Below are 23356 nucleotides of genomic sequence, written 5' to 3' on the forward strand. Positions count from 1 at the left end.
TGAGATGTCTCTGAATTCTCTGAATCTTTTCACAATATTATGTACTGTAGATGTTGAAAGACCTAAATTCTCTGCAATCTTGCGTTGAGAAATGTTCCTTTTGAACTGACTAACAATTCTCTCACGGATTTTGGCACAAAGGGGTGAGCCACAACCCATCCTTGCTTGCAAAGACTGAGCCTTTGATGGACGCTACTTTTATACCCAGTCATGATACCTCACCCGCTACCAATTAGCCTGCTTAATGTGGAGTCTTCCAAACCAGTGTTACTTGAATATTCTGTGCACTTTTCAATCTTATTTTAACTCTGTCCCAACTTTTGTTGAGTGTGTTGCAGCCATCAAATTCTAAATTTGTGTACATTTACAAAATACAATTAAGTTGGTCAGTAAAATTATTGAAAATCTTTTCTTTGTACTTCTGTCAGTTAAATCAAGGTTCATGTGAATTAACATATCACAGATTTTTGTTTTTATTGCATTTTGGAAAATACCCCAACTTTTCTGGAAATGGGGTTTGTACATCGATGATCATGATGATAATATGGTTAACTGGATCAACAAATTTGTGGATGATACCAAGACTGGGGTGTAGCGGACAGTGTAGAAGGCTATCATGGCTTGCAGAGGGATGTACATCAGCTGGAAAAATGGGCTGAAAATGGAAGATGGAATTTAATGCAGACAAGTATGAGGTTTTGCACTTTAGTAGGATCAACCAGGGTAGGTCTTACACAGTGAATGGTAGGGCACTGAGGAGTGTTGTAGAACACTGGGATCTGGGAATACAGGTCCATAATTCATTGAAAGTGGCATCACAGACAGATATGGTCATAAAGAAAGCTTTTGGCACATCGGCCTTCAAAAATCAATGTATTGAGTACAGAAGATGGGATGTCATGTTGAAGTTGTACAAGATGTTGCTAAGGCCTAATTTGTAGTATTGTGTACAGTTTTGGTCACCTACCTACAGGAAAGATATACACAAAGTTGAAAGAGTGCAGAGAAAATTTATAAGGAGGTTGCCAGGTCTGAAGGACCTGAGTTATAAGGAAAGATTGAATAGGTTAGGACTGTATTCTCTAGAACATAGAAGATTGAGAGTAGATTTGATAGAGGTATACAAAATTATAAGGAGTAAGAACAGCGTAAATACAAGCAGGCTTTTTCCACTGAGGTTGGGTGGGACTACAACCAGAGGTCTTGGGTTAAGGATGAAAAGTGAGAAGTTTAAGGGGAACATGAGGGGAAACTTCTTCACTCAGAGGGTTGTGAGAGTGTGGAATGAGCTGCCAGCGTAAGTGGTCCATGTGAGCTTGATTTTGATGTGTAAGAGAAGTTTGGATAGCTACATGGATAGCAGGGATGTGGAAGGCCATGGTCTGGTGCAGATCAATGGGAGTAGGCAGCTTAAATGGTTTTGACATGGGCTAGATGGACCCAAAGGGCCTGTATATGTGCTGTACTTCTCTACCACCCTGAACCAGGAAAAAGAATTCCAACTAGCTACCTTATCATTACCCTCAATATTTTAGGTCCCCCTCAGTTCCTGCACTACAGTGAGAACAATCCCAATCTTTCCTCATTACTAAAACCCTCCACTGCAGACAACGCACTGGTGAATCTCTTCTGCAATTTTTCAAGTGCTACCACATCCTTTCTTTAGTGTGGTGACCTCTCATCCAACTTTCCAGCTGATCAATGTCCTTCTGTAAACATTGGCAACCATCCTTGTTGTCTACGATTCTATCAATATTTGCGTCTCTAGCAAACTTAGACATCAGACCATAGACATTCTTGTCCAAGACGTTCAGATGTATGACAAATAACAAAGATCCCAGCATTGATCCTTGTGGTACACCTCTATTTCCAATCTTCCAGTCAGAAAAACATCATTCCACCATTACCCTCTGCTTCCCATCATCAAACCAACTTTGGATCCAATTTGCCAAAATATTTGGATCCCATGTGCTCTAACTTTCTGGAGCAGCATACCATGTCGGAAGCATACCTTGTCAAAAGCCTTGTTAGAATCTACATATACCATGTCTACTACCAAGCTTTCATTTTTTTTTAGTACAGGTTGACCTTCACTAATCCGACTACCTGTAATCCGGTTCCTTCGATAATCTGGCACTGATTATGCTTAATGTAATCCTTCTGTAATTTGGCATTTTCACTAATCTGGCACTCCTCAGGTCCCAATGGTGCTGGATTAGTGAAGGTCGACCTGTACCTTGCCCAAAAACTCAATTAGATTATCTGAGGCAGCTACTCCCCTGCACAAAATCAGGCTGGTTCCTCACAATCAATCCCTGCCTCTCCATAAGTCTAACATTTCTAGCTTGTAGTTTTCTGGCTTATCCCCAGTGTTCTTCTTAAATATGGGAACATTAGCTACTCTCCAGTCATTTGGTATCCGTGCCCACAGATGATACAAACCTCTGTCAGAGACCCAAAAATCTCAGGATTTGTTCAGCTTACTCTGCATTGCTATCTTTAAACACTTCCTTGTTCCCAATACACACATGTTCCCAGCATATACACCCAACTCTCCATAATCCCCTATCTTCTTGCTATTGAATACTGATACATAGTAATGCAGGACACCGCACATATCCCTTGGAGACAAAGAGACAGCAGGTGCTGTCATCTGGAAGTAAAAAATAATCAAACTGCTGGACAAACTCAGTGAATCTGCCAGGAACAGTGCAACAGGGGGAAGGATCTTGCATTAGGGCTTATATCCCCTGGTTCCATGCAAAGACTGCTTTTAGCCCCTGAGGATCCCTTCTCTTTCCCTAGCTACTCTCTTGCTTCTAATATATTTATAAAAGGTTTTGGAAACCTTTGTATAATCTTTAATTCTGCTAACCAGAGACATTTCATGTCCCTTTTTTGACTTCCTAATTCTTTTCTTAAGGTCTCTCCTTTATCCTCAATAAATTTCAAACGGTTCACTTGATAAGGTTTTTCAAACATGGACCAGAATTCCTTCTTTTTCCTGATCAATTTCCTTTGTTAACTAGAATTCTCTAATCTTACCATCTTTGCTTCTTAACTTTAGAGAGACATAGCAATTCTGGTCTCTTACTATTTTGCTATTAAACATCTCCCACTTAATTGGATGTTGTTTCCTTCTCTAGCAGCTGCTCAAATCTAGTGTTTCCTTATTCTAGTGGTCAGCCTTCCCTCAATTTAAGAAGTTAACTCAAGATTCAATCCTATCCTCTTCCATGACTACTTTAAAGCTTACTGAATTGTGATCACTATTCACAAAGGATTCCTCCACAAACACTCCCACCATTTGCCCATCCTGAGGCTGAGTACAGCTACATACTTCCCGAATGCAATTACCAAATTCCACCTCATGTTGGCCCACATCATTAAGGCTATCCCAGTCCATACTGGGCCAGTTCAATCACGCACTACTACAAGCCTACTGCTTTAATATCCTACTGCTATTTGTCTACACACTGGTACTTCTAAATCCTGCTGGTTATTTGGAGGCCTAGAGTACAATCCCACCAAAGTGATTGCCCCTTTTTTATTTCTAAATTGTACCCATATAGCTTAATTTGCTGACCCCTTCAGGATACCCTCCTGAGTACTGAGGTAATCCTCTCTCCTTAATCATCAGTGGAACAACACCTCTCTTTTTAGAGCCCCATCCAATCACACTGAAAATGCAGTCTGCAGTACTTTGAACTGATACTCCTCTCCTTCCCTTAGCCATATTTCCACAATTGTCACAATATCATAATCCTACATGCAGATTCACACTGTCAGCTCATCTGTCTTATCTGGAAGGCACCTTGTATCAATGTATAAATGTACTTAAACCTACTAGCCCTTTTATGCTCCCCACCCATCACCAGCTGCTCTGCTGACAAGACTGTCTGCTACATTTACTACAGATGTTTCTTCTCTCCTCTCCTGTTACACTGCCATTTTGGGTCCCAACCACATCGTCACCAGTTTAAACCATCCTGAGTAACGTTCCAGCCAGTTGTAACGCGCTGTAAGGCTTCACTGCTAATGTAATGGCTTCTCTGTAGCAGCAAATTTTGGGTTATGACTAGAGATAACGGGGGCTTTTGAGTGTGCACCATCCAATGAGACGCATGTTGTGCTTTCTTGTGAGTCTGAGAGAAGGGATTCCGCAGTCTTTTGTGGGCAAGAGATACAGAGAGAAGACGCAAGTGGAGAGAGGTGGTAGACCGCCGGACAAAGTGGATTTGGATCGAGGGTCCAAGGGTCAGCAACGCTCAGAGGTCGATGGGGAACGAATGGACAGAACCGTGAACTCCCATGTGCAGATTAGGCTGTTTCATTAACACGGGCCCTTTTTCTTTTTATTTTCTTTACTAACCCTATAGTCAGATTAAGATTTATAAAGTTCAATCGTTTAATTGCATACGGTGTACTGTCTGATATTTTGCAGTATGGATTTCTACTGGGCAACACATCATGCAGCATGCATACAAACGAGATTTCTCAGTTTGGCTGGGGCAGAGGATGCCTTCCCCTAGACAAACGCATGCTGGCCGAACCAGAGCACCACACAATTATCAAGTATCTGAAGCCCCCCCCTTACATTCCTTAGCCATGCATTTAACTGTTCTATCTTCCTCTTTCTAAACTTGCTACTTCTCAACAAAAAGTTAGCCATACATTTAAACCATCTTCCTACTTCTAAACTCACTACCTCATGGAGAGGTCATGGCTTTTAACATCCTCCCCAACTCCGTGAACTGCAGCATACAAATCACAATGCCAATATGAATATCCCAGGTGGCGACAAGGAGGCATCGAGTGGCGAGAAAAATTGGTGTTGCAACAACAATTTTGGACTGACTCAGTATCACCAAGTCCAAGGAACTGATTGTGGACTTTCGGAAGAGGAAGTCAGAAATACAGCCAGACCTCATTGACAGGCCAGTGGAGGAAAGGGTGAGCAGCTTCAAGTTCCTGGGCGTCAACTCCTTAGAGGATTTATCCTGGGCCCAATGCATAGATACAATCATGAGAAAGACACACCAGCAGCTCAATTTGTTATGTGTTTGAGGTGATCTGGCCTGTTGCTGAGTCATTAAGTTGAGTCCGTAGGGTCCATAGGGTTTTCTTGGCAAGATACAGAAGTAGACTGCCAGGCCTTTCTTCCGTGCAGGTACTGCTGCTGCCCAGGTTGGATGCGGCTGGGTCTGAACTCAGGACCATCTGCCTTGAAATCCAGTGCTGATGCCACTACACCACCAGCCGGCCCGATTTGGCATGACACTTTTGCAATTTTCAGTAAAGAGCATTCTAACTAGTTGCATCACAGCAGAGTATATGCAGGATCCAATAAAAGGATCACAACAGGCTACAGAGCTTTGTAAACTCACCAGTTCCAACACAACCACAACCCTCATCACCATCAAGGATGTCTTCAAGAGCAAGAAAGGTAGCATCCATCACTAAGGTCCCACAGAATCAAAATCAGGTTTATTATCACTGGCATGTGTTGTGAAATTTATTAACTTAGCAGCAGCAGTTCAATGCAATACATAATATAGAAGGAAAAAAAATAAGTAAATCAATTACATATACGTATATTGAATAGATTAAAAATCGTGCAAAACCAGAAATAATAAATATTAAAAAAGTGAGGTAGTGTTCACAGGTTCAATGTCCATTCAGGAATTGGATGGCAGAGGGGAAGAAGCTGTTCCGGAATCGCTGTGTGTGTGCCTTCAAGCTTCTGTACCTCCTACCTGAAGGTAACAGTGAGAAAATGGCGTACCCTGAGTGCTAGGGGACCTTAATAATGGATGCTGCCTTTCTCAGACACTGCTCCTCGAAGGTGTCCTGGGTACTTTGTAGCCTAGTACCCAAGATGCAGCCGACTAGATTTACAACTTTCTGCAGCTTCTTTCGGTCCTGTGGAGTAGGCCCCCCCCACCCCCATACCAGACAGTGATGCAGCCTGTCAGAATGCTCTCCACGGTACACCTATAGAAGTTTCTGAGTGTACTTGTTGACATAGCAAATCTTTTCAAACTCCTAATGAAGTATAGTCATTGTCTTGCCTTCTTTATAGCTGCATCAATATGTTGGGACCAGGCTAGGTCCTCAGGGATCTTGACACCAGGGAGCTTGAAACTGTTCACTCTTTCCACTTCTGATCCCTCTATGATGATTGGTATGTGTTCCTTCGTCTTACCCTTTCTGAAATCCACAATCAGCTCTTTTATCTTACTGACCTTGAGTGCAAGTTTGTTGCTGTGACACCACTCCACTAGTTGGCATATCTCACTCCTGTACACCCTCTTGTCTCCATCTGAGATTCTACCAACAATGGTTGTATCATCAGTAAATTTATTGATGGTATTTGAACTATGCCTAGCCACACAGTCATGGGTATAGAGAAAATAGAGCAGTGGGCTAAGCACATACTCGAGGTGCACCAGTGTTGATCATCAGCGAGGAGATACTGTCACCAATCCTCAAAGATTATGGTCTTGCGGTTAGGAAGTCGAGGGTCCAATTGCAGAGGAAGGTACAGAGACCCAGGTTCTATCATTCAGGATTGTGGGGATGATGGTATTAAATGCTGAGCTATAGTCGATGAACAGCATCCTGACATAGGTGTTTATATTGTCCCTGGTGGTCTAGGGCTGTGTGAAGAGCCATAGAGACTGTGTTTGCTGTTGACCTATTGTGGCGATAGGCAAATTGCAGTGGGTCCAGATCCTTGCTGAGGCAGGAGTTCAATCTAGTCATGACCAACCTCTCAAAGCATTTCATCACTGTAGATGTTAGTGCTACTGGGTAATAGTCATTAAGGCAGCTCATATTACTCTTCTTACTCTTTTTGTTGCCTGTTTGAAGCAGTGGGAACTTCCACCCGTAGCAGTGAGAGGTTGAAAATGTCCTTAAATACTCCTGTCAAGCGGTTGGCACAAGTTTTCAGAGCCTTACCAGGTACCTTCTGCCTTGTGAAGGTTCACCCTCTTTAAAGATAGCCTAACATCGGCCTCTGAGACAGAGATCACAGGGTCACCGGGTGCAGCAAGGATTTTCACAGCTGTAGTTATATTTTCCCTTTCAAAGCGGGCATAGAAGGCGTTGAGTTCATCTGGTAGTGAAGCATCACTGCCGTTCATGCTTTTGGGTTTCGCTTTCTAGGAAGCAATGTCTTGCAAGCCCTGCCAGAATTGTCGTACGTCCGATGTTGCCTCCAATGTTGTTCGAAATTGTCTCTTCGCCTGAAATAGCCCTCTGCAAGTCATACCTGATTTTCTGGTACTAACCTGGATCACCAGCCTTGAATGTTACAGATCTAGCCTTCATCCACGGCTTTTAGTTTGGGAATGTACAGCAAGTCTTTGTAGGCACACACCTATCCATACAAGTTTTAATGAAGTCGGTAACAACTGCAGGGTACTAATCCAGATTCGAAAATGAATCCCTGAATACAGTCCAAACCACCAATTCACAGCAGTCCTGTAAGCATTCCTGTGCTTCTCTTGTCCATACCTTCTTGATCCTCCTGTAGAAGTATAGCCAGGTGATCAGACTTCCTGAAGTGAGGGTGTGGAATTGCACAGTAGGTATTCTTGATGGTAATGTAGCAATGATCCAGTGTGTTGTTACCTCTGGCATTGCAAATGATCTGTTGATGGTAACTGTTTAGTGATTTTTTTCAGACTGGTCGGGTTGAAATCCCCCAAAACGATGATGATGGCATTAGGATGTGCTGTTTCATGCATGTTGGTCCCATTGCTCAGAATATCTAAAGCCCTGATTGACACTGGCCTGAGGTGGATCATCCTGGAAATGCTTTCTTCTTGTTACTATCCATCAGGGATGAGGTACAGGAGCCTGGAGACCCACATGCAAGGATTTAGGAACATCTGCTTCCCCTCTGCCATCTTTCTGAAGAGTCCATGAGCACTACCTGGTTATTCCTTTCTTTTACACTATTTATTTTGTAACTTATAGTAATTTTATGCCTTTTCACTGTACCACTGCCAGAAAACGAACTTTACTTCATATCAGTGATATCCACTGATAAAAATAACTTTTTCAAAGCAAGAATGAGATCTCTATCAGATATTTCTCTTAAAAATATGCAATAGAACTGAAAAAAGTCTTACCCCATAGAAAATAGATTCAGATGTGATTATTGTAGACACAGACTCTGGTGCTTTAATTGGCTGTAAAGTATAAAAGACTCAGTCATTATACTAAACCAGCATTTGAAAAATAAAGATGAGGAACTGGAGAGCAAGAGATTACATTAAAGACTGCCTAACAAGGAATAGAATTTGTTCTATGTACAACTAATTATTCTACAGTGCACCTTCTTAACATGCAAAATATCTTTACTTTCAATCATAAAATAAGAAGCTAGTTTTCTGGTCTTATATGCAAGTGAATGCAATACTATAAAACTCCCAATTTTCAGCATTTCTCTTACAATTCTGATAGTCAACAGGTCCCTTATCAAATTCCACTATTATAATTTTACAAAATCAAAACCAGAATATTAAATATCATAATGTTAGCCTTTATCTGCCAAGCAGGTAGGTCAGGCTAGATTGAGACACAAGAGACTGCAAATTAGACATGAACAACTAGATTCCAGGTCAGGCTAGAACTGCGAAATACTAGGAAGACAAGATTTACATTATTTGTGTATTTCTGGTCATCAGATTACAGGAAGAATATGCCATAAGTGTACAGGGGAGATTTTCTAGTTAGTTGCCAGGACTGGAGAAATATGGTTGCGAAAAATTGACTAGGTTGGGTAATTTTCTTTGAAATAACCAAAATCAAATTTAACTGAAGGGTACAAAATCAAGTTAACAAATTTCGTGACACATACCAATGATAATAAACCTGATTCTGATTCTGAGAAGCTTAGAGAGGGTAAAAAGGAATAATAACAACCCTAAAGGTCGTAGAAGTGATAACAGAGATCCATTTTGGCTTAAATGGGTACAACAGATTTAAAGACCACCTTCTGTGCCTTAAACATCAACTAAGCTACAGTGCCATACTCTCTATTTGAAATACACCGTTAAATGATATCACTTATTAAATAGGGCAGCACAGCTTACATTTCCCCTACAGTACTGCCATGTAGTTCATGGGAAAAGAGAGGGTGAAATTTTCTCCAAAATAAATTACTCATGGACATTTAAGTGCCATAACTATGCTGTCATAAGCATTTTCTAGAAGTTCAGTTACTGGAATACACAATCAATAAATGTATCACAGTCATGGATTTAACCATGGTAGTCATCCGTGCACTTTCAGACCCTTTTACATTCCACACTTAATAAAAGATCCATTGCAAGCAACTCAGGATGAAAATTTTTTTTAAAGAACAAAGGGCATCAACTATTAATGAGTACCAGATATAAGACTCTCAGAATGATTGATAAATTATATAGTGAACCAGTCAGATCGAGTTAAAATAATTACACTAGTTGAACAACTTTTTTCATCTCATCCCCAAGAGCTTTAAATATTCAAAGACTGTACCTTTCAACCGCCTTACATTTTTTAATTTGAATATATGCCTACGGCCCTTTCCTTTGGTAGAAACTTTTTTCTCAGTGGGAGGCATAGACCTGTATTTTGTGTTCCGTAACCTTGCAGATCGTCTGTGAATTTCTTGCTTTGCCTGTCAAAACACAAAAAAAAAAGAGATTAAATATGAAAGGATATTAAAAAAAAGGCAGGTGAACAGAAAAAGTGTTGCCAGAGGAGAGGTGGGACACATCATAGACTGAAAAGGAAATATTCTCATGGAGGAAGAGGGAACGCTAAGGTACCAAATAAGCATTTGCATCAATCATTAAAAAGATGATGCTGCAGATGCCTTATCAAAGGAAGCTAAATTCAATTGTGGGTGTGTTAAAAACTAACAAAGAAGAGGTCCTGGAAAGGCCAGCTGCAGTTAAACTAGATAAATAACCTTATTAAGATACTGGCTAGGCTGCCAATGGAAATAAGGAAGAAAATTGCAAAAGCTCTCATCATAACCTTCCAGACATCTACAGATTCAGGGTTGGTGATTGTAGGACTGTAAAATTGCAAATGTTACACCCTTGTTCAAAATAAAAAGGGCACAAGGATAAACCTAGCAACAACAGATATGTCATTTTAACCTTGGCGGCTGGGGAAGTTCTCAAAACAAGAACTTGGGACAGAATTAGCAGTCACATGGACAAGGGGAAACCAATTACAGTAAACCAGCTTAAACAGAAATCTTAAACGAAAATCTTGTCTAGTAAACCAGATAAAAGTTTTGATGAGTAACAGGTAAGTCTACAAGGAAAATGCTGTTTTCTGAGATATATATGTATATGTGTGTGTGTGTACACATATATATATACACACACACACACACACACACAAGGACTTCAATAGACACTTGAAGTGCTTGAAGTGCCATATAATATTCTTGTTACTGGGACTGGGACTGAAGGGCATGGAATAATCAGCCTGTAGCACTTACATCCACTGTGATGGATTGCTTTGAGAGATTGGTCATGAAGCACATTAACTCCTGCTTGAGGACGACTTGGAATTGCTCCAATTTGCCTACTGTCATAACAGGTCAACAGATGACACTTCATTAGCTCTTCACTCAGCTCTGGAACGTCTGGACAATGAAGATGCATACATCAGGATGCTCTTCAATGATTACAGCTCAGCATTCAACACCATCATCCTCGTGAAACCAATCGCTAAGCTTGATACCACCCTGTGGAACTAGAGGCATTTCCTCACTTGAAGACTCTAGTCAGTATGGATTGGTACAACATCTCTTCCACAATCACCATCAGCATAGGTGAACCACAGGGCTGTGTGCTTAGCTCCCTGATCCCTTGGCGTTAGCATATCCTTTACGGTGTGGCTAAGTAGAGCTCCAAAGCCATATTTGTTTGCTGACAACACCACTATCATTGGGCGAATCTGAGGCGATGATGAATTGGCATATAGGAGGGAGAATGAAAATCTGGTTGAATGGCGCCACAACCACCTCTCACTTAATGTCAGCAAAACCAAAGAGTTGATTATTAACTACTGGAGGAAGAAGTTAGAAGTCCATGACCCAGTCCTCATCAGGGGATTGGAGGTGAAAAGGGCCAGTAACTTCACATCCCTTGGCGTTAACATATAGAGGAGCTGTCCTAGCACCGGCAGTTAAGTGTCATCACAAAAAAGGAACAATAGTGCCTCTACTTTCTTAGAAGTTTGCACGGATTTGGCATGTCATCTATAACTTGGACAAACTTCTATAGATGCATGGTGGAGAGCATTCTGACTGGTTGCATCACAAACTGGCAAGGAAACACCAATGGCCAAGAATGGAAAAGTCTACAGAAAGTGGAGGATACAGCTGAGTCCATCCAGGGAAATCCCTCCCCACCACTGAACACATCTACAAGGAGTGCTGCCATATTGAGCACCCATCATCAAGGACCCCAGCCACCCAGGCTATGCTCGCCTCTTGCTGCTTCCATCAGGAAAAAGATACAGGAACCTTAGCTCCCACTCCACCAGGTTCAGGGACAGCTATTGCCTTAAAACCCCAAGCTCCTGAACTAGTGTGGAAAACTTTACTCTCCTCAATTCTGAAGTGATTCTACAACCTATGGACTCACTTTTAAGGACTCTACAACTCATGTTCTCAGTATTATTTATTTAATTTTATTTGCACAGTTCATCTTCTTTTACATATTGGCTGTTGGTCACTTCTTTTATCATTGATTCTATTGTGTTGCTTTGTTTTCCTGTAAATGGCTACAAGAAGATGAACCTCAAGGTAGTGTACGGTGACATATATGTACATTAATTCCTGCTGTCGATAAGGAGTTTGTATGTTCTCCCCGTGACCGCATGGGTTTCCTCCCTCAGTTCAAAAATGTACTGTTGGTAGGCTAATTAGTCATTGTAAATTGTTTTGTGATTAGGCTCGGCTTAAATGGGGGGTTGCTGGGCAGAGCAGCTCAAAAGGCTGGAAGGGCCTATTCTGCACTGTATCTCAATAAATGAATAAAATAAATTAATAATAAATTTACTTTGAACTTTCATAAGGAGCAGTAACACCTCAGTAACTGGCAAAACACCATGGTATTTGACAAACTAATACCAAGTAACAGAAACAGCCCAAAGACGGTAGGTTGGTGGGAAACCTTTCCAATGTTGAAAGGCCTAGACAGAGTAGACGTGGAAAGGATGTTTCCCGTGGTGGGGGAGTCTAGGACACGAGGGCGTCTATTTAAAACAGAGGTGTAATTTCTTTAGCCAGTGGGTGGTAAATTTGTGGAATTTATTACCACAGGCAGCTGGGGAGGCCAGGTCATTAGGTACTTAAGGCAGAGCACGATAGGTTCTTGATTGGACAAGGCATCAGAGGTTACAGGGAGAAGGCTGGGAAGTGGGGCCGAGGAGGGGAAAAAAGCCATGATTGAATGGCAGAGCAGACTCGATGGGTCAAATGGCCTAATTCTGCTCATATGTCATGTGGTCTGGATCTGCTATTAGGGAATGAGACAGGGCAGATGACAGAAATTTGTGTAGGAGAACACTTTACATTCAGTGACTATAATGCCATTAGCTTCAAAGTACATATCCAAAGAGATAGGTCTGGTTCGTGGGTTGAGATTCTCAATTGGAGAAAGGCCAAATTTGATGGTATCGCATATAATCTGTCAAGTGTGTTTTGGGACAGGCTGCTTTCTGGCGAAGGTAAACTCAGTAACGAAATTTTGTGAGTACAAAGCTTGTATGTGCCTGTCAGAATAAAAGATAAAGATAATGGGTGTAGGGAATCTTGTTTTTCAAGATATTGAGGCCCTGGTTAAGCTAAAAAAAGGTGCATAGCAGGTATAGGCAAGTAGGAACAAATGAGGTGCTTATGGAGTACAAGAAATGCAAGAGAACACTTAAGAAAGAAATTAGGAAAACTAAAAGAAGGCCTGAAGTTGCTCTAGCAGACAAGGTGAAGGAGAATTCTGAGGGATTCTACAGGTATGTTAAGAGCAAAAGGATTCCAAGGGGACAAAATTGGTCCTCCAGAAGACCAGAATGGTCCTCTATGTGTCAAGCTAAAACAGATGGGGGAGATCTTAAATGCATTCTTTGCGTCTATATTTACTCAGGAGATGGATAGAGTCGATAGATATCAACTTCATGGACCCTGTACAGATTACAGAGGAGGAGGTGTTTGCTACCCTGAGGCAAATCAGGGTGGATAAATCCTCAGGGCCTGATGAAGTGTTCCCTCAGACCCTATTAAGAGGCAAGTGCAGAAATAGCTAGGGCCCTAGCAGAAATACTTCAAATATCCTTAGCAACAAGAGAGGTACCAGAGGATTGGAGGATAGCCAATGTTGTTCTGCTGTTTAAAAGAGGCTCTAAACAGAAACCAGGAAATTATAGGCCAGTGAGTCTGACATCAGCTGTGAGAAAGTTACTGGAAGGTATTCTAAGGGACTGCATATACAAGTATTTGGATAGACATGGACAGATTAAAGATAGTCAGCATGGCTTCATGCATTGTAAGTCATGTCTAACCGATCTTGTAGCGTTTTTCAAGGAAGTTACCAGGAAAACGGATGAAGGCAATGCAGCAGATGTTGTCTGAGGAACACTCACAATGCGCTGGAGGAACTCAGCAGGTCAGTCAGCATCAGTTGAAAAGATTAGTCGACGTTTCGGGCCAAAACCCTTCGTCAGGACTGAAGGAAGAACTTTGGGGAGGGTTTGAAGAATGCTGATAGTTGAAAAAAACAGTAATTTTAAAGACAAAGGGGTGGGGGAGGGGAAGCAGGGAGGTGATTGGCAGGAGAACAATGCAAAGTAGTAGAAGGAGGCAGAACTATGAGGGAGGTGATGTGAAATAGGGATAGAGGAAGGGAGGGGGAAGAGAATTACCGGAAGTTGAAGAATTCTATGTTCAACCCTCCCCAAAGTGCTTCCTTCAGTCCTGACGAAGGGTTTCGGCCCGAAACGTCGACTAATCTTTTCAACTGATGCTGACTGACCTGCTGAGTTCCTCCAGCGCCTTGTGAGTGTTCCTTTGACAATAGCATCTGCAGATTATTTTGTGTAGCAGATGTTGTCTACGTGGACATTAGTAAGGCATGTGACAAGGCCCCGCTGGTCAAGAAGGTTCAGTTACTCAGCATTCAGGATGAGGTAGTAAATTGGATTAGACATGGCTTTGCGGGAGAAGCCAGCAAGAGGTAGTAGAGTGGTGCCTCTCTGACTGGAAGCATGTGACTAGTGGTGTGCCACAGGGATTGGTGCTGGGTTCTTTGTTGTTTGTCATCTATATCAATGATCTGGATGATGATAATATGGTTAACTGAATCAGCAAATTTGTGGATGACACCAAGATTGGGATGTAGTGGACAGTGAGAGAGGCTATCATGGCTCGCAAAATAATCTGCATCAGCCGGAAAAAATGGAAGATGGAATTTAGTGCAGACAAGTGCAAGGTTTTTCACTTCGATAGGACCAACCAGGATAGGCCTTACACTGTGAATGGTATGCCACTGAAGAGTGCGGTAGAACAAAGCGATCTAGGAATATAGATCCATAATTCATTGAAAGTGGTGCCACAGGCAGATAGGGTCATAAAGAAAGCTTTTGGTACATTAACCTTCATAAATCAATGTATTGAGTACAGGAGATGGGATATTATGTTAAAGTCGTGTAAGACATCGATGAGGCCTAATTTGGAGTACTGTGTGCAGTCTTGGTCACCTACCTACAGGAAAGATATAAATAAGGTTGAAAGAGTGCAGTGAAAATTTACAGCCTGGTCTGGAGGATCTGAGTTATAAGGAAGGATGGAATAGGTTATGACTGTACTCTTTAGAACGTAGAAGCTTGAGAGGAGATTTGATAGAGATACATAAAATTATGGGGGGTATAGATAGAGTAAATGGAAGCAGGCTTTTTCCACGGAGGTTGGGCCGGGTGACTACAACCAGAGGTCATGGCTTAATGGTGAAAGGTGAGAAGTTTAAGGGGAACGCGAGGGGAAACGTCTTCACTCAGAGGGACATGAAAGTGTGGAATAAGCTACCAGCACAAGTGGTGAATGTGAGCTCGATTTCAACGCTTAAGTCAAGTTTGGATAGGTACGTAGATAGTAGGGGTATGGAAGGCTATGGTCTGGTGCAGGTTGATGGGAGTAGGCTATTTAAATGGTTTCAACATGGACTAGATGGGCCAAAGGGCCTGTTTCTGTGCTGTAATTCTTTATGACTCTATGGATGAATAGTGAACTTTAAAGAGTAAAGTAACAGATGTTGAAGAGATACAAACTATAATGAGTGCATATGTGGCACATAAAATTTGACGGATTACATTTTGATAGGATGATTCAGAGGAAGCAATATAAATCAGAAGGTAGAAATCTAAAAGGAGAGCACTGCCTAGTAGAATGCCATAGGAGTTGGTATCGGGAGTCTTGTTATTCGTTATTTATATACTACAATTGCAAACGTACAAGGCTTGATCAGTAAGTCCGCAGATGATAGTGAAGGAAGTTATTGCAGATTATAGGGGATATTTAACCATTAGATAAGTGGCCCAGGGAGAGGCAAATAGATTTCAATACAGATAAGTGAGAGGTAACGCATTTTGAAAAGCCAAACCAGTGTAGGACTTGTACTATGAATGGTAGGGCACTAGGTAGTGTAATGGGATAAAGGAAGTCCCTGTGCATAGTTCATTGAAAGCAGCATCACAGGTAGACAGAATGGCACAAAGGGTGTTTAGCATGGTCGACCTCATCAGTCAGGACATTGAGGGCAAGAGCTGGGACATTAGGTCGCAGTTCTACAAGTCATTGTGAGGCTGCATTTGGGAGTACTGTGTACCATTTTGGTTACTGTTATAGGAAAAAATTAATTTAACTGAAAAATGTGCAAAAAGATTTCTAAGGATGTTGTCAGGACTAGAGGGTCTGAGCTGAGAGGTTGGCCAGGCTCGATCTTTATTTCCTGGCAACCTTATAGAAATATTTAAAGTAAGAAACATCAGTAAGGCGAATGATAATAGTCTTTTAGATTATGAGAACACTCAGTCCTCTTTTTTTAGATTATTTAGATTTGGTCTTTTCCTCAAAATATAGCCAAAGCACAGACTACCTAGGTGAGCAATATGGTGCTATCTGTGCTATATCGCTCTATATGACTCTAAACCTCAGCCTTTATATATAAAGTTTGTTTAAAATGGTAAAGGAGATTGAGAAAGTTGATTAAAAAGTATATGGGCTTCTAGTCTTTAAATACAGGCATAGACTACAAGGAATTTAAGATGACCACTTATTACATACCAGTTAAACCACAAATAATACTGAATCCAGATCAAACATAGATGTGCAGAGAGCCAGCACAGTATAATTTGCTCATTGAACAGAATACAGTGGATTCCGGTTAATTAGGACACATCGGGAGCAGTACATTTTGACCTAATGGGCTGTCCAAATTGCTGAAGTTTCACAGAAATAGTTAAAAAGGAACAAAAAAAAGACAAACCAAAGTTTAACTGAATAACAAGTTACATATTTAAATGAAATACAGAATTAGAACACTATGAATATTACTACAATACTATAAAACTGTGTACGTATTAGTTTCTAATAGTTATAGACAGAGGAATTCGTCGTGTGTACGCTGCCATGTTCTTTTGATTGATTGCAAATGAACAAAATAGGGCAGATACCTAGTGTAGATAATTGACTGCCTTCACGCAATGTTTTCGACGATTGCATCCTCTGAATCTTCATTTTCATTGTAATATTCAAGATGACTGTTGATAGCTTTGAATTATCCATAGTTCCTAACGTGCTGAAGCAGTGAAATAGTTTCATTTTTACTCTTGGCCATTTGTGGCATCTCCGAGCCTGAATGCTTGAAACCGCAGCAAGCAAAACAGTTCCGAATTGACTTGCTGCTTATTTCTCACCAACTACCAGTCACAAAAATCACTGCTTTCTGAACAAACACACAACTGACTGTAATTTAAAAACTGTCTACTCTAAACACCATGTACTACCTAATGGCCACATAAGTGCATGTGACTGATGCTAGTTAGTAACTGTTCAGCAACAGTCTCCTGCCCATTTTAAGCTGCATATTATCCCAAATAAACAAAGGGAATCCCAGCTATTTTCTCAATAGCTTCTGCTCTATGAGTTGTCCCAAATAAGCAGCTGCCCTGATTAACTAATGGCCCAATTAACTTGTAAGTGGTTTCTCCAGGCTTCAGGCCTTTTTATCTAAGGCTATGTCCACACTAGACCGGATAATTTTGAAAATGCCGGTTTCAAGTAAAAAAGATAGGCATCCACACCAGGCGTTTTGGAAAATACCTCCGTCCACATTAAAACAGGTATTTGGGCGAATCTCCTCCTCCTGGGCATGCGCAGGACACATCTACAGAAAACAAGTGAAGAGGAAACAGTATACTTGGTGTGTATTTGTCCAGTTACAGACTAGAAAAACTTGAAAGGAAATTGCCAAACGACGGACAGCTGTTGGCTCTCATGCAGGAGGACTTAAAACTAAAAAAAAAATACTGGAGCGTATGGAGGCAACCGACAGGGAGTTCACGGACAGTATGACCCGGCTGACAACGAACATTGAAAAACTGACTCACTCGGTTGTAGAGGGATTTGCAATGATGAGGAATATGACGGCTCCCCCCCGCACCCCCCCCAAGTACTTTTCACCGCCACAATACCAGCCTCACAGCCACTACAATAGCTACACAGACCCCCAGGTGACCCCACCAACATCTTCCACACTCCCACAGAGGGGTCACCCTGGAAACATTTCCTACGGTCATAGTCTCTTCACCGATGAAAGGGATGACAGGTTTTTTAAAACCTCCGGTTACCCCATACACACAATGCCCAACCGGCGTTTTCAGATTTAAACACTCTGGAGAGCATTTTTAGAAAAGTTCCATTTTCGGGAGAGGAAAACGCCATTTCAGTGTGGACGGAGGGCCAAAACGAAGAGAAAAAGCTTTGGTTACGGATTTATCCGGTCTAGTGTGGACGTAGCCTAAGAAAATTTCATCAGTTGGTTAATGCCTTTGATACTGATCTCATGAAACTTTAAACAAAGGGACACTGTATAGTTCAAACTCTTAGCTGAAACACCTCTGAGAACACTAACAAGAGAAATTCCACATCAAACATATGATAAGTAGGATGGAAAAAAACTTTACATGGAGAGTAACTATGATATGAAACTTGCTGCAAATGTGGGAGGATGTGATTCACTTGGTACTTTCAAACAAGAACTGGATTGACATACGTCTCTCTAAATGCCTCTTACACATTGTTATTACGTGTGTCCTCCTCTTCCACTGGCAGCACATTCCGAGCACCTATAAGGCTCTCTGTGCAGAGAGCTTATAAATCTTCATTAAACTTTTTCCCCCTCTCACCTTAGGCTTGCTGGTATTTGGCATTGCCATGCTGGGAAAAATTCTCTGACCATCTACCCTATCTATGCTGCTCAAAATTATATACACTCCTATCACACTGTTTCCCAATCTCTGACCCTCAAGACAAAACAATCCAAGTTTGTTGAATTCCTCCAAGCAACATCCTAGGAAACCTCTTTTCACACGCATCAAAGCCTCCACATCCTTTCTGTAAGGCAGTGACCAGATCTCCAAATAGGGCCTAACCAACTTTACCTCATTGAAACAGGACTTCTCGACTTTTCTACTCAATATCCGAGTGATGAAGGCACGAATGTCATACAGTTTCTCGTGTTAGCTCTTTCAGGGAGCAATGGATCATGCCACTTACTGCATAAATCAAGTACTGGGGAAGGAGATGATAATACTTTTGCTTATCGCTCAATTCAATCTACTGCTGGTGCCATAGTCTCTGCACTCCAGACCGCCCAGTCTCACCTGGAGAGTCTCATACACCAGCCTGCTGTATATTGATTTCAGCTTGGCGTTTAATATCATCCCTAGAAGCTGCTGCGTAAACTGTCCTCGCCATGTCTCAACACCTCACTCTGTAACTGGCTCATAGACTTCTTGATAGAAAGGCCAGTCAGTCCATGTTGCCAGAAACGTCTTAGCTCCATCACACTGAGCACTGGCATTTCCCAGCTCGGTGTACTCAGCCCACTGCTGTTTACAGGCTGATGCATGACTGCACTGCTAGATCCAGTTTGCTAATGGCACAGTCAACAACGCTGACAAGATGGCATACAGAAAGGAGGGTGAGCGGCTAGTAGAATGGTGTGAGCAGAACGCGAGTCTCAATGTGGACAAGGCCATAGGGATGATCGTGGACCTTAGGAAGGTGCAGACGGACCACTCATACATGGCTCCTCCTCGTGGGGAGAGTTAGGAACACAAAGTTTCTGGGAGTGCATATAATGGGCAATCTCATCTGGTCCCTCAACCCCACCTCTTTGGTCAGAAAGCCTAGCAGCATCTCCACTTCTTGAGGAGAGTGAGGTGAGTGAGGCTCCCCCCTCACCCCATTTTAATCAATTTTCACAGGAGCACCATCAAGTGTCTTGTCCAACTCATCACCATCTGGTAGGGGAATCGCAAAGCATCTGACCACAAGTCCCTACAAGGGATTGCGAGGAGTGCAGAAAGGATCATCAGGGTCTCTCTTCCATCCAATAGAGATATTTGTCAAGAGCGTTGTGTACATAGGGTCCTTAGCAAGTTAATGTCCCCTCCCATCTGTCCAACAATCTCTTTCACCCCACCAGCAGGCAGGAGGTACTGTAGCAATAAGGTAAGAACTTCTTTTCCACAGGAAGACTACTGAACTCCATGCCACCACCCAGACCACATCACGCATGAAGCGCCAGTGCTTTTATGTTGTTTATTTTTCAATTAGTGTCGTAAATGTACTTTATTATTTAATTTGCTCGTGATATTACTTTAGGCATTGTGTGTGTGTTCTATGTACTGTGTTATACATCTTGGTGTGAAGGAATGGTTGTTTCATTTGACCGTATACATGTCTACATTTGAAAGACAATTGGAGGGCGGAGCAAAGTTAAGATGGCGCTAAACGGCAACTCCTTTGCTTGCATCTTCAGAAACAGCTCTGTTTCTATCTTTGATATCTCTTTTTTCCCTTTTCCAGGTTCTTTTGAAGACCCTGATTTGGATTTGCACTCTGACTTCAGTTCTTTGCAGAAATGGGACCCAATCTCAGGGTGCCATAACTGGCAGTTTTTCGATATGCCAAGGTCGCGGCCTGGAAGACTCGTGCGCCATCAGGGTGCTGGATTTTCATGGCTCTGGAGACAGGCTCATTCAAGGCCAGTGCCCCCGACTGAGGCATTGCGGGAGAACACGGAACATCGGGAGCTGTGTGTCCACAGACCTGAACCTTTCCGGGGCCAATTCTCTGGGCACAGGCCTCGGAAAAAGTGACGCAACAGACATTTAACATAATAAATCAGTGAGTTCTTTGTTATATCTCCCCTCTCACTGTGAAACAGAGACACCCCTTTATCTCTTATTAGGGGGAGAGAGAGCATGCGTGCGCGCGAGAGAGAGCCTATGGCATGTCGAATAACGGGTGAACAAGCAGTCTCTGGGGTACTGCAAGTCTGTATCTTTATTGATGCTTTGCTGCACACTCGGTGGAGGGCACCGATGCTTTTTTTGCTCGGGGAGGGGAGGGATCGTTACCTTGCTACTGCTTGTGCGTGGGAGTGGAGAGCTGGGCAGGGGGGCTTTGGGGTTCTAACGTTTAAATGTCATTCATTCTTTGGGGCACTCCTCTGTTTTCGTGGATGGTTGCGGAGAAAAAGAACTTCAGGATGTATATTATATACATTTCACTTACTGAATGTACTTACATTCATGTTAAATGTACTTACTGAACCTATTGAACTTGAACAAATGAGAGATAGGAGGGAAAAACTATTTACACAGAATAACCTTAATCTGAAACTCACTATTTGAAAGCAATAGTGGGTTGCGATTCATTTGGGACTTACAAACAAAAATTAGATTTGCTGGCTTGGCATAGTTACTGCTCTGCACACAAGAGTCTGCAGAATTCTGGACAGTTCAGCATGTCACAGAAACCAGCCTCCCTTCTATAGACTGCCTCAAAAAAGCAGTCAGCGTAATCAAACACCCCACCCACCCCCAAACATCTTCTCTTCTCCCCTTTTCGATTGGGCAGAAGATACAAAAGCCTGATAGCACCTATCACCTGGCTCACAGACAGTTCCATCCCACTGTCATAAAACTATTAAGTGGGTTCCCTATAACCAAAAGATGGACTCTCGTCCTTCGTTATGATATGCACCTTACCTGAACTTCCTCTGCACCTGTTAGTTTATTCTGCGATTTTGTTTAACCTGTTCAATCTCAATGCACCATGTAACGATTTAATCTGTATATACAATATGCAAGACAATATTACAATAATAAACGGGATACCAAAAACTGGATGTTTCTACACGGAACACACATAAAAGTTGCTGGTGAACGCAGCAGGCCAGACAGCATCTCTAGGAAGAGGTGCAGTCGACGTTTCAGGCCGAGACCCTTCGTCAGGACTAACTGAAGGAAGAGTGAGTAAGGGATTTGAAAGTTGGAGGGGGAGGGGGAGATCTAAAATGATAGAAGAAGACAGGAGGGGGAGGGATGGAGCCAAGAGCTGGACAAGTGATAGGCAAAAGGGATATGAGAGGATCATGGGACAGGAGGTCCGGGAAGAAAGACAAGGGGGCGGGGGAGGGGGGACCCAGCGGATGGGCAAGGGGTATATTCAGATGGACAGAGGGAGAAAAAGGAGAGTGAGAGAAAGAATGTGTATAAAAATAAGTAACAGATGGGGTACGAGGGGGAGGTGGGGCATTAGCGGAAGTTAGAGAAGTCGATGTTCATGCCATCAGGTTGGAGGCTACCCAGATTGAACATAAGGTGTTGTTCCTCCAACCCGAGTGTGGCTTCATCTTTACAGTAGAGGAGGCCTCATGATCCTCTCGTATCCCTTTTGCCTATCACCTGTCCAGCTCTTGGCTCCATCCCTCTCCCTCCTGTCTTCTCCTATCATTTTGGATCTCCCCCTCCCCCTCCAACTTTCAAATCTCTTACTAACTCTTCCTTCAGTTAGTCCTGACGAAGGGTCTCGGCCTGAAACGTCGACTGCACCACTTCCTAGAGATGCTGCCTGGCCTGCTGCGTTCACCAGCAACTTTGATGTGTGTTGCTTGAATTTTCAGCATCTGCAGAATTCCTGTTGTTTGTGTCTCTACACGGCGCTAGGGCTAACTCAAGACGCCAAATGACATCTTCCTGTGTCTGGTCTACATCAACTCTCGAACCAAACACCCTCAAAACAACTGTCTATTAAACGGCCTTAGTTTTTGGTGAAGCAGAGGCGGTCTCAGAGGCCTTCAGCTTCCAGCCCCTCTTCATTTGTTGCTAGGGATCAACCGCGCACCATTCCCTGGGAGGGGTCAGCGTCCAGACAGAGGCCCTGGTCTCTCTCACCTGCTTCCCACCGCCGTTGCTCTGCTGCGCTGGCGGAGCCGCTCCCGGTGCCGAGGCCGAGCCGGGGCCGGGGCTTTTCCCGGCGCAGTTGTTGCAGACGATGTCGCCCTGGCTGCTCTTCCTCCACATGGCCGACGAGTTGGCCTTGCACACGCTGCACGATGGCTTTAAACCCAGCGGCATCTTGTCGGCTTCTGGTCCGAGCGCCAATTAATTTAAGGAGTCACAGCACCAAACCCGGCCCTTCCCCAGCTAACCCTCGGCACAGCACCGTACCTGCCCACATCGCCTCCCCGGCCGGTGGGAAGACCGGTCAGCAGCGCCCTCCGGTGACCGGGAGGACTGCCAGAAAGCGGCGCTCTTCACCTGCTCCCATCGAACCGACAGAGCACTAAACGCGCAGTGCACATTAATCCCACCATTCTCTGCATAGCCGCGATCCAAAGAGCTTCTTAAACGTTCCTATTGCACCACTATCTCCGGCAGCACATTCAAGCCACCCACCAGTATGTAAGCACAAACTCCCCTCTTACCTTAAATGCTCACCCTCTAGTAATAGTGCAGAGTTTTGACCCCTTATTTAAAACACGGGGTAGCATTAGAGGCAATCCAGAAGATTCATCAGGTTTATTCCTAGGATGACAGCATAATTGCATCATTAGCAGTTCACTGACCTTGCTTCAGATGAAGTGCCCTTACACTCATTACGCTTTTCAAACGGGGCACCTCTTTTTCCCCCCTATTAGAGAGAGAGAGACTGTAGTATGTCGAATTACTGGGTGAACGAGCAGCCTTTGGGGTACTGCAAGTCTGT

The 23356-nt window shown here is 42.9% G+C and overlaps 1 protein-coding gene across 1 annotated transcript in view; it reads right to left on the reverse strand.

Annotated features, from left to right (window-relative positions):
• Positions 1 to 22864, reverse strand: part of gatad1 (GATA zinc finger domain containing 1) — a 31304-nt gene extending 8440 nt beyond the window's left edge. Inside the window, exons 1-3 of the mRNA XM_063044104.1 lie at positions 22543 to 22864; positions 9551 to 9676; positions 8142 to 8201 (exon numbers count right to left, since the gene is read on the reverse strand). Coding sequence (XP_062900174.1) covers positions 8142 to 8201; positions 9551 to 9676; positions 22543 to 22725 — 369 coding nt within the window. The 5' untranslated portion in view covers positions 22726 to 22864. The remainder of the gene's footprint in view (positions 1 to 8141; positions 8202 to 9550; positions 9677 to 22542) is intronic.
• Positions 22865 to 23356: the final 492 nt, after the last annotated feature.

The sequence above is a fragment of the Mobula hypostoma genome, chromosome 3 (genome assembly GCF_963921235.1).
Source record: "Mobula hypostoma chromosome 3, sMobHyp1.1, whole genome shotgun sequence".
Taxonomy (NCBI): Eukaryota; Metazoa; Chordata; class Chondrichthyes; order Myliobatiformes; family Myliobatidae; genus Mobula; species Mobula hypostoma.